Source organism: Perna viridis, chromosome 4, assembly GCF_037379345.1.
Source record: "Perna viridis isolate PV_CMFRI_1.1 ecotype Kerala chromosome 4, ASM3737934v1, whole genome shotgun sequence".
NCBI lineage: Eukaryota > Metazoa > Mollusca > Bivalvia > Mytilida > Mytilidae > Perna > Perna viridis.
In genome coordinates, this window is record NC_142448.1 from 15203407 (window position 1) to 15216432 (window position 13026).

At 30.6% G+C, this 13026-nt stretch overlaps 1 protein-coding gene across 5 annotated transcripts in view; it reads left to right on the top strand.

Moving 5' to 3' along the window:
- The window catches only part of LOC148619029 (uncharacterized), a 44026-nt gene continuing 31000 nt past the window's right edge, over positions 1–13026 (top strand). Inside the window, exons 1-2 of one of the 5 annotated variants that reach the window (XM_088578511.1) lie at positions 1–98; positions 2536–2819. In XM_088578511.1, the coding sequence (XP_088434637.1) occupies positions 2552–2819 (268 nt within the window). In that variant the 5' untranslated portion in view covers positions 1–98; positions 2536–2551. Of the gene's footprint in view, positions 99–1167; positions 1361–2535; positions 2820–5490; positions 5531–6287; positions 6407–9052; positions 10616–13026 lie in introns of those variants that run through there. The other 4 variants (XM_088578510.1, XM_088578512.1, XM_088578514.1 and 1 more) reach the window with 4 other exon arrangements.

Genomic DNA, 13026 nt, shown 5'->3' on the forward strand with positions numbered 1-13026 from the left:
ACAATAAATTTCCGTATAGCGTTTTGTATTTTACATAGTTTTAATGTTTTTATTTTTAAGAAGAAATTGCAGTCCCTGTGACAAAACGTGTTAACAAGGTTTTGCCTGTTTAAATGCAATATTTGTTTTCTTTGTTGATGAACTGGAATTTTCATCCAACGCGACCTTGCATTTTAGTAGATAGCTAGTCACATACCTGCTATAACTGGCAAAAGGCTGGGGGTTAAACTTCCAAAAAAAACCAACTTTTTTTTTATGCAACTACGACTTCCTATTTAAAAGCGCATTATTGTATTTTCATGTAACCTTTAATTCAAAGGCAGATTATGTAATGATTATGCATTATAATTAAAATTTAGAGATGTCTGTCTAGTTCTATAACAAAACCACGCATTTTATGGTTATCTTTCATAGAATGCGTGGTGTGATGTTATAGAACTAATGTCTGTTGAGTATTCCGTCTATTTTGGCCAATTTTGCATATTTTCTTTTCCTAACTTTCAGGCACTTTGAGATCTAGCAAAACCAGGAGTTCTCAACATCCAATAATATGATCAGAACTTAAGAATGATACAGTTTGCTCTATTCTCTGCAAAACAGAACAGAGACAATGAATGTTATGACAATAGTTCTTGTACTACAATGTATAACAGTTAAAAATGTGGAACCTGTACATGTACCAAATTCTCTGTACCCAAATCACTATATGGCCAATTTTTCTATTATTATTAGGAATTTTATACTGAAACTTTGTCCTAAAGTTCTAAATGATGTTTTAAATCAATTAAAGTTTAAACTAGTTGAAAACATTTATGATTTTTCAAATTCAAGCGATTTTATATTTATTATTTAAAATCCAAATCTAAACTTCACTTTAAGACTTTGGATAACGTTTTGAATGATTTGATCTTGAGTGAAAAAGAAATGTCAGAGTTTGAATTTCATACCGCACTGTAGCACAAATCACCATGCCATCAAATTATGGATATGGTCTTATCAAGAATGAAAAAAAAGTCTGTTGGGATTTTAATTATTTCCCCTGAATATTTTAATAATATTATGGTGTTCAAATGTGAAATATATAATAAAATTGTACAAATAACAAAAATACCACACTTTGATTTTAGGTACAGGAATTTTGGGTTACACATTTCGGTACTTTTGAAAACTGAAAATAGAGGAAAAATATAATTTTCAAAAAACAATTTAAAAATTAATGATTCTTGCCTAGCGATCATATCATTTGTAAATGTGTACACATTTTCAGCTGGAAATATCGTGTAATAATGAAGAAATCGGCAAAATAGTACATGTATTTGGGTATGGGGAAAAGTTGGTACCAGTACAGGTTACACATTTGGTATGTACCATTTAAAATGGCTGTTACTGTTTAAAATTTAAGCCTGAAATATTATACATGGATAATTTCTGTCCTTGTATAGGTGCCTAAAATTTCAGTTTTATTAAATATGTATATTTTCATTTTTAAAAAAAATGTCATACACTATGACCCAACATTTGAATTCTGAAAGTTAGGTCATGACCCCACAACAGCACTTTTGGAGGTTGGCAGGTATGTCTGGGAATTGTAGCAAGGTGACGCTTCATAGGTGCCTTTGTTAACATATTTAAAATACACAAAGCTTATTCAAAATCTGACAAATTTATCTTCTTTTTAGCTCACCTGGCCAAAAGGCCATGTTAGCTATTGCCATCACTATGTGTCCTTTGTTGTCATCCATCTTCTGTAAACTTTTTCAAACATCTTCTCTGAGACTACTCAATATATTGTAACCAAACTTTGCCCATGGCACATTGTACTTTGATTTATTTTGTATTTACATATTCATACACCACACAGCCATCAAAATAGACAAAATGGCTTGAAAAAAGACAAAAAATGTGATAACATAAAAAATTTCATTTCCTCAGTAAATGATGCTGTCTTGCATGATTGTCATGTAAGAACTTAAAGGCTGGCTTGGTTTTTGTCAATGGTCAGATTTTTAAAATTATTCTCAGATATTATTATCTTTTTATATGCCCCCACACAAAGAGACGAGGTATTATGTAATACCCTCCAAAAAGTTGCATGTCCTTTTGTCTGTTTGTACTGTCCATTGACAGTACTTCAGAAAGGATCAATGAAACTTTGTGCAGTGGTTTAATACTATAAAACATAGGTTAAATTACAGAAAGGGACATACCATGACTGATCACTGACAGAGTGGTAGCCAATAATATAATTATCTCTTAAGATTTCTAACTAACTCTTTTTGAAGTTATTGGGCATGACCTGCCATTCAGAATAAACAAAAAATTGGAATAAACAATGTATCTTTTGATAAAAAGAAATTGGGGTTTACCACTCACAAACTTCATATTATGCATTGTAAAATAAGTTTATTTCTCTGTTATCAATAGTATGGAGAAGGCATTGCCTATGAGCTAGCACAATATGTCATATTGCAGATTCAATGAATGTCTAATTTAGGTCATTTATCATATTGCATATTCAATTATTTTCTATTTTAGGGCACCATTATCAACAATGGCTAACTGTGACAGTGATACATCAGTTTGGTCAATGGGAGATAACACTAACAGCTCTTCTTCGGGTCAAGATAATCGCTCTAGAATACAGAGGTCAATGTCAGAAATCAGGTTAACTTTTGATCAGTCTACTGTAAGCAGTGCTGATGACAATGGATTTTCTTCAGCAACAGAGACATGGTCATGGGGAGACAACTCTTCCTGCCATTCCACACTTACCAATGGTAGTACTGATAGTAATATATCAGATGCCCAGAAACTGAGAGGTGATGTGATTGTTTTTTTTTTATTGATTATATTTATGATTTATGTGTATTTGAATAGATTCACATAAAACAAAAATTATTGTACACTTATATCATTATATGCATGTACTGGTAAACAAAATTAACATGTATGCTGTTGCCCAAAAGCCATGCCCATGGCCTGGGTAGTAATACCACATACAATGTAAACTTTAATGATAAGCAAATTGATTTTTTTTTTACAATAATCAACATTTTTATATGTGTGTTTTGGTTTAAAAATACAGTCAAATAACTATAAGATAATTTAAAATGTTTTGGAATGATTTTTCTAAGAAGAATGCAAACCAGTTAGCAGAAACCAAAACAAAAACAAAAAAATAGCCAAGCTGAGTGAGTTGCAAACATTTTTTTGATTATTGTAATTATTTTCAAGTACATGTATAGGAGATGTTATTAAACATTACTATGTATCCACACTTAAAGTATGAATAATTCAAACGTGAATCTCTGCAAATATTCGTCAAAATTTTGTTATTCACAAATACCAATTCATAGTAATCTTTATTAAATTATGGATTTTATAGATCACCTGGCCAGGGTTTCAGAATTTTTTTTTCTCAAATCTTTTATTTCATGTGATTTGATTACCGGTAGTCAAAAGTTTAGTTGAGGAACTTTTGAGGAAAATCTCAAATTGAGATTATTTGTGAAAGAAGGCATGGTCAGAATGGCCATCATAGCTTTTGCCATCACTTGGTGTTTGTCATTGTTATTCATCATCATTGTAAACAATATTTCAAAATCTTCTCTTTTGAAACAACTTGACCAATTGGAAGGAAACTTGATACAAGTGTTTCTTAGGGTATCCTGCCATGAACTGTTGTGGGGAATTTTAATCCATCCACAAGCATGGCTGTTGCAATTAAAAAAAGACAGTAGTGGTCAAACAGCAGTTTTTTTTTAATATTTCTATAACCAGTAGGTTCAAAATAGTTTCCTGTCAACAAGCATTGCCGAAGTTACTAAAATTAAAACATGTTTTTTTTGCAAATTTATTTATAAAATGTGTGGAATAGACAAAATCTGACTGGGAAGAATATTCAGCATGTTGTCATCTAACTATAGAAATATTTTAAAAAAATCTGTTGACCATGTTGGAGTTATTGCCCTTTTTGGGACTTTTTTCTTGTTTTTGTCTTGTTTTTGTTTTTATTTGGTGTTTGAAACCACAGGTGCCTTCGTTTTAAAACTTGATAGTTTTGATTACCTCAGTGCCTTCTAAAATATTCCTATTTTGTGTGGGTCAGCTGGTAGAAAAAAAATAAGATTTAAGTTTATGGACCTTTGAATGATCAATGATACAACTACAAAAATGTTAATGATTACAAATTCTCCAGGTGAGTGATTTAGGCTTTATAGAGCCTGTAGTTTTTGTTTCAAGCCTTTTGCAGATTTTTGCAGATGCCATCTCCAAATATCAAATAACTTGCATGTCAAAATAGCCATGTATTTTGATGTTTTGGCCCGACCTAGAAAGTTAAGAGTAAAGACGAAGTACACTAAGGGATGGTTTTGGCCCCCTTGTAGGCTGAAATTCTAAACATGGTAATAGAATGTTACCAATCTGCATTTTTGTTTAGGACTTAAGGTAGTACAACAGCATTATCATATTCAAATTTTCAGTCTGTTCTTGTAAAGTAATGACAAGTTAAATGCTAAGAACTCAGGTTTTTGCAAAAATAGCTTAAATTTTTTAAAATCTGTGATGCCTGCACCAATGCAGACCCACCAAATTTCAGGAATTCTGACAAAATAGACCTAAATGCTTCAGAATATAAATATATTACATGGGTCTACATTGGTGCAAACACTTGTATTTCAAGTGGAATGGATACTTTATGTCCTGGTTTTGTATGATTTAATAAAATCAGCTTTGACCAGTGATTATGACTTAAATGTTCAGTGTAGATAAGTTGTAAATATGGACAATTAAACTTCAGATTTAACACTTCTGTTCAGCAATTAAAAGTTTGCTGTGACTCAAATATCACTTTTCAGGAAAATAGGGTCCAACTTCACCTGTAAATGTACCTTAACCTTGGATACTACATGTGTAAAATATGGAACTTAATTTCACTCAGATATTTTCCCAGAACATCCCTTAGTATGTGATATATTTCTAACATGTACTAACATTGATAATTGGTATAATGTGATTTCCACCTTACATATACACTTATGGGTATCTTTCTTATCTTAATATTACATTTAGTTTATTTGTAAAAAGAATTTTAAAAAAATAATTTGTTTTTAATATATTCCGAATTTCAGTTTTATTTAAAATCGGTGTAAACTTTCATACAGGTTTCATTTGCTTAACAATGTTTAGTATGGTAAGCATTCTATAACAAAATTAAGAATTTAGTGATTCCATTTTAAAATCAGGTAAAACAAAAAACAGCAGTAACATCTTTACCTTTCACTGCTTAATAACATGTACATGTATACATACATGTAATTTGTTTTGGCTTGATGTAGGTCACTTTGGTATTATAATGAATTTTAATTTTGACATTGTCTTGATCTTGTAACGCGATAGAAGAATATTAAAAACATGTATTATATCATCTAGTACTTATGGTAAGGAAGAATATGGTATACATAATGCCTTCTTTCTTTGTTTACATAGCAACAGTGAACTTTTAAGTTCTATTAGTTATAGCTGTTAAGTAAGTACCTATACAGTGGTTTTGTGCTTTGCAAGAGTTAAGCTGGGTTTCAGGGTTTCTGACTTGCTGATACTAACAGTGTTTAGTATTTAACTTGAATGTTTCATGGTAAAAATGCCTTAGATTTGCCAACTAAGATTTTGCTTAGTTCGGAAAATATGTTAAAGTCAGTATTTGGTTATCTTTTAAGATCATCATAATTTTTTTCTATTATTTGTAGTAGTAGCAATGAAAGTAATCTTATATCATTGTTATTAAAATTTGAATTTCATGATAGAAACCATGTATAATTGAATGCTAAATTTTAAGGTTTTGCAACTGTAACAACATAACAAAATTCATACTGTGAAAGTGCTATTGTTCGTTGGGTACCAATTTTCATGGTTTTCATCGATAGGCCAAGCAACGAAATTTTGTTCCCAATGGACAGTAGATTTCTATTGATCTGTATACCGAAAACCTCAAAACCCTGAATGAATGAATGAACTTTATTCTCATAAACTACAAATTACATAGTTAAAGAGAAACATATATACAATGATATATAACAATTATATGCATGTGTGAATAATATAAAACTTATTAAATATAGAAGATTAACCCTTAGGACTGACTTTCACATTTATCATCTTTAAAAATCTGCTTAATTTTTCTATAACTATAATACATGTATTTGTTGTGTTGAACAGATTATCAAACTTAAAAATATTGAATTTTTCCAACAACACTTAGGAAATAATTTTTTTTCTATCTAAAGAAAAATATTTGCAAGATAGAATGTAATGGAATTCATCACCAGTGTCACTCAGGTCACAAAGTTGACAGTCTCTGGTTCCTTGGAACATCCTGCCACCTTCCTGTCTCGATTGGCAAATGGTAATTATTGCTTCAAAATTTGCATAGAATAAATAACAAATTATCTGGTAATAATTCTAGATATTTTTCATATATTTTTACATTCCATAACTAAGACAAACTGGTCTTTAAGAATCTGTTCAATATATTTTGAAACACCTTTGCATATTGCATATTCCATAAATAAGACACACCCCAGATGTCTAACATGTTATTGATAAATGATAGTCACTTATCTATAATTATTATTATTAACAGTAACTTGTACAACAAACTAGATATTTTGCTGTCTTTCCCTGTTATAAGGCTACCCCCCAAAAAATACCAATTGAGCCTTTGCTGTTACCTCTAAAGGATATTGTCCTAGCTCGGCATATACAATAAAGTCTGGAGTAGACTGTTTTAAATATTAAATATTTTTGCAAAATTTTAAATGTAGATGCTCTAAAATGTCCATGTTTTCAAATGCCCAGATCTCGGAGCCATATAGTAATATAGAAACAACACATTTATCAAAAATATCTAGTTGACAATCTATTGATAGCTTGTTTTGTCTACATTTTCTCAGTACACCATATATGGCTTTCAAACTTTTTTTGTATAGATATTTTTGGGTTGTTAAAAAAAAAAACACTTTTAGTGAAATATAAACCGAGATATTTGTAATCTTTTACAATCTCAATTTCTTTACCATTTAGAGTAAAAATACCCTTAATTCAAGAACCCTTGTGTTTCTTCCCTAATCCATGAAAATTGGTGTCCACGAATTTTAGTACTTTCACAGTATTGAGTATCCATATTGTTCAGGTTTTAGAATCACAGAGGTTAATGTAATGATTTTATGAAACAGGATAGAATAACACAGTTAGTTATACAATCAGGAAATATCATTCAATATGTTTTGGTGCTGTTGTTGTCTAAAGATGCTGACATTTGGTTTCTGCATTAGTATATTGAATTCTATGTAATTGTACCATAATTTTAGACAGACTGGGATTGATTTTTGGGTGTTATAACCAGAACTGTTTAGGAAAAAAGGACTTAAAAGGTGCTATTTAAGTCAATAACTTAAGTTTCAGTTCATAGACCTCAATGAAAATGTACCATAGGTTCCTTACCTAAAAAAAAGAATTGTATGGGTTCAATTTATCTATGAATTTGGAACAAGGACTAAATAGGAAAAAAACACACATTTTTTTCTTGTTGGTTAAAATATTCAATACTAAAAAAAATGTTTGAATGGGTATATTTTTATTAACAGCTTGGGAATTATGGGATAAAAAGGGGCAAAAAAAAAAAAACCCGAAGATTTTCACGTTTTGTCACACTAATTTGACTGTAAGTGAAACTATCTGTGATTTCCATTATACAGTGTATTTTATTTGAACCATAGATTTGTGCTCCATTATTGGTTTGTTCCAAGTGGTTTGTCTCAGACAATGAACCAGATGAACCATAAGTAGAATTAGAGGAAGTTGGTTCATATTGGTTAATGGGAAACAAGCCTGGCTACTTTGTTTCATACCACATAAGGAAAACAAATGTTTAATTTTTGGTACAAAGACACACAAACTGACTCATTGATTCTTTTATATACCCCCCTCTGTATTGATATTTATGGATGGTTAAAGTCCAATTTCCAAGTTCTTTAACCAATTTTGTTCTAATCACAATATTCTGCTATGTCAAACATTTAAAAATTACAATCCAGAATTTAAAGCATACTTTGATGTGGTCATATGAAGCTGTGCCATGTGAAGCCTTTTATGAATGATAGCAGTTATTATTTATAAAAATTTTGTTTTTATTTAATTTCAAACAAATACAGGATAGGACACACTGAAGATAAATATGACACTGGGCAATAAAAAATATTTGGGTCCATGAGAACTTTTTGGTGTAGAATACTTACAAATTAAATTAGTAAAAAAATGTGAGTTTCAAACTAATTTGACAAAAATGTTTTTATTACAACAAAGAAATTGCTCAGGTAAGTGAATTAAATGTTCCATTATTTCCAGTCTATAGATACGACTGTACTACATCAAAGTCATTTTTCCATATTTATTACCAGAATTACTAGAACTTAGATTTAAGAAAATGATGAAATAAAACAAATTTACATAGATATGGGCAGATGATTATCTGTGAATTTAACTTTATTTGTTATTAAAATCCATCTATGGAGTTATTTAATAGATGTGTCAAGACACCCTGTAGTATAGAATGAATAATGAAGCAGTTATAAATGTTTTAAATGTATAACTTTGTTTTAACTTTATAATCAAATAAATGTTAAGTCAAACAGGTCATTGGGAGTTAATCAGGTTTTCTTCTGATCTTACATAAGTATTTAAACAATATCCCTAAAACCTTGTATGGTTATACATGCCGTGTAGTAAGACCAGATAGATTTATAAGATTTGTTCAACATATGACGGCAAGAATTCCATTACAAAATCCCAGTGTGATTTGTCCCATGTGAACTATGACAATCCATCATTACATCAAAGTTTTACTTACACTAGACCTTTATGAGAGTTTTGAAGTTTCAATGAGGATTACAGTTAAATCTCAGTCGTTGTTTGCATGTGGCATTCATGCCCGAGGAGATAATCCGTGATTGTTATCTTTACTATATAAACCATAAACATTTTTATAAATTATTACAATGGATGAATACTCCTTTTGATGAATGACCAAATATGTTTGTCTTTTATTGATACAAGATGGAATACTTATCTATCATTGCAGATCTATTATTACCTAGAGTAGTTGTAAAATGTGATTACTTCTTGTGTTGGGTAAATTAAATAGGTAGTATAGAGGTATGTAGAATTCAATTATCAAAGTTGATCACAATACTATATACTTTAGTATTGTTATTCGACAGAGGTCATATGTGGACCAAGTATAATAGAATACAGGCACGTTTTGTTTCTGGTATAGGAGTTAGCCATCCGTAATGAACCTGAATATAATTATGTTGATATTTACTTTGATATTAAATGGGATAACACATTCTTCTCACTTGTAAACTGAGAATTTAGATTTTTGTGGTGGAGATCATTCTATAAAGATTAGTACTAAGAAACTTATTTTTCCATAAATCTGAATGATTTGGATGGTTAATGCGACATCCTGCTATTAAAAAATTATTAGAGGACCACACTAGTGAAAGGTTGTATCTGTTTTACAACTTATATATGACAGCCCAGTCTCCGTTACGTATGTCATACCTGGCCGTTAAACTGTTGTCATAGTGGGACAAGCACCTTGTGACCAGGTTTTAAGTATCATTTAATGATGTTTATAAACACTGTTTGAAGACTATAAGGTATAATGCCCATACTATTGGATTAAGACTTAAGGACAAGTTTGAATATCTTCAAGTAGAAGTTTACAATGGATGAGTGAGAAACCTACTTCATAAAGATACAATTGAAGGTTGTTATGTTGTCATAAAAAATCTATAACCTGCGAAGTGAGATGTTCTGATAATAAAAATGTTTGACAATTCTTGTATTGGAATAAAGGATAAATATATGAGATAAGATCACTTGGGAATGTTAGCAAATTACTATAGCTTCTTATTACTTGACAGATTCAATTGAAAATTTGAATCATCATGTTCTGAGGACTATTTTAAATTTTTTTATTCCAAATTTGCTTGAAAGTGAAAGAAAAAATAAAAGAAATCCTTGAAAAACTGTTTTTGTATATCTATTGATAACTTTTGAATGTATTTATGCTGAAGTCTCTAAATACAAAATTCAAGCTGGTGGATGTATACTGAAATCTTTATACTGCATTCAAGCTGGTGGATGTATACTGAAATCTTTATATACTGCATTCAAGCTGTTGGAATTTAAATACAGCTGTCAGACTGTGGGATTTAAAAATGTAAGAAATCAGATTGATTACTAAAAACTTTGCCATTGGATTTACCAGTACATTGTTTAACTTTGAATCATCAAAAATTTTGCAAAATAAGTGAAAATATATTGTTAATAGTCTGGTTACAAACCTTATCACAGTAGAAATAATAGAAATAACTAAAAGTGAAAGATAACAATATTCATGACAGATGTATGGTCAGTGTAGATGATTTATTGAGGATTTGACATGTTTGTTGTGGGATGTGTATTGCCTTATATTGGCAGTGATCACTCTTAACTTTCCCAAGGATTTATGGCCTTAACACTTTGATTAATACCATGGCTTCCAGAAGTAAGTTGATGAATGGTTTGTTTATGTTTTGTTTACTAACATACAAACAATGTTAATCATTTTTTTATAATTTTAATAATTGTAATACTTCAAGTGGTAAAAAAATACATGTATAGGTACTTGTATTTGTACATAAAACAACTTGGATAGGATGAGTAGAAATTTGCATGTATGGTGATGTCTGTCTGAATGCAATTGAAATTACATTCAAGATTCTATGAAATATTAAGAAACACAAAAAATAATGAGCAAATTTATGCATTTCATGACGTCAATAATTTTTCTTTAAACTTCTATAAAATTAATTATTGGAATGTTACATTTTGTGAATATGTTATTTTTGTTAATTTACACTAGCTTTTAATTCACATTAAGCCTTTATGTTTCTAATTTACATTAGTAAATCACAGAGTCAGTCAACTTGTCAGGTGTATTAATGAACTTCAAATGATATTTTTTGCTATAATTATTTCTAACCATTTAACCCTTTTAACATTTGACATTCCTATAAATCTTGATATTTGTCATTGAGTTAATTATAGATTTACACTTTCAAACAAGGAAAGGAGTGTTTTTTACAGACTTTTCAGTTAAGATTTGCTTATAAGTGAAGGCTGATCAGTACCTGTTGAAGGCTCAGTGGTACTCATTGAAGGCTGATTAGTACCTATTAAAGGCCGAGTGGTACTCAATGAAGGCTGATCAGTACCTATTAAAGGCTGAGTGGTACTCATTGAAGGCTGATCAGTACCAATTAAAGGCCGAGTGGTACTCATTGAAGGCTGATCAGTACCTTTCTTTCATCAAGCACATTTTCCCCTCACACCTGTTCACCTTTAAAACAGTTCATGTGGGAATTTTCCCTTATTAACACTGTCTCATGTTGGAGATTTTTACATAAAGGCAAATTTTGGATGTAAAATTCAACAATTTAGTAAAGTATCAGAGAAAATACGGTATTTTTAACCAAAAACCTTTCACAGCCTTACATTTTTATCTGGGAAATTCTAAATTTTTCATTGATTTTGTGGGAGTCTCTTCCTAATGTGGGAGGATTAACAGGTATGCACAATACATTCTTACTACCAGAATATATGTACATGGCAAACCAGACCTGGATTTCATGCAAAAAATTCTAAAATTTTTCTCTAATTCTTGAGTTTTTGCTCAAATCATCAATTTCAAGTGATTTGATTGGTGGAAATTTGAGTTGAAGAATTTGATGGAATCTCAATTTGAAAACAGGCCCAGAGCATCACAGTTAATAACTATATATAGGTTGGTAGTCTATCATTTATCTGATCAATCTTTTGCCTTTGTAAAACATAGTTTTAGAAGTAAGTATGAGATTACAGTTTTGTTCAAACATAGATGGGTTATCAGCTGGGGTTCAAAGAACTTAAGAGATGGTCAAAAAGCTCAAAATATGGAAATAACTTTATAAAAGAATGTTTTATGAATTTTTTATAGTAAATGATGATCTTAAATTTTTTAATGTTCTTGTTAATTTAGGTGTTGAAAAATGATTCATGACTGCAAAATTTCTTGATATGCCTTGAATTTATAATTTTCCTACCATTATTTCTATGAAATGGAAGTATGAGTTACAAAAAAATATATACTACTCACAAGTTGTTTTTGACTTCTTTTTTGCACTGTTAAAAATTGGAATCTGAACATTTATACATTTTTGGGGAAGGTTATACCTCTCACTCTACTACACTCCCTTTACAAAACAAGTCTTGATACTCCTGTTTCTAACCCCACCTCATCATTATACAGACTTGTTGCCATCATTTTGGATATTGGTTTCCACGGACTCTTTAAACCAGTTTGTGTGAAAAGTCAAGATGAAGAAAAATGATCATTTCTTTCACTACCGTTTGTCAACAAAGGTATAGATGCAATTAATTTGGCTAACATCCTCCATCACAAAAATGTTACCAACAAAGTTCCCCCATATTTCAAAGACAAATCCATACCAGTTATTTTATATTCTTATACTTCACCCATTGCATCCAAAATTTTCAATTATAAAAGGCTATTGCAGAACCTCGAGATTGAGGACTTCAAAGCTAAACCACCTGACTGTTCTTGCAAAAACTCACCATTCAAATATGGTCCTTCTGGTCACGTCGTTATGGGAGATTTAACCATCATCAAATCTCTGCGTAATATCCTTTCTAAAGGTCCCAAATACCGTGAACCACGCTCCATAAATTGGAATTATAACTTTAAAGTTCTTACGAATGCCGTGGAGGACTATGCAAGAAAATGGATAAAACGAGAATAAGAAGACATTGATTCTCTGTTAGAGTGGTTAAAGACCGTGAGGTCTTTAATTCAACGAATGAAAGTTTTAAGTAGGTCAATGAGTGCCAAGGCTACATCAGTTTTCAAAGACCCCGATG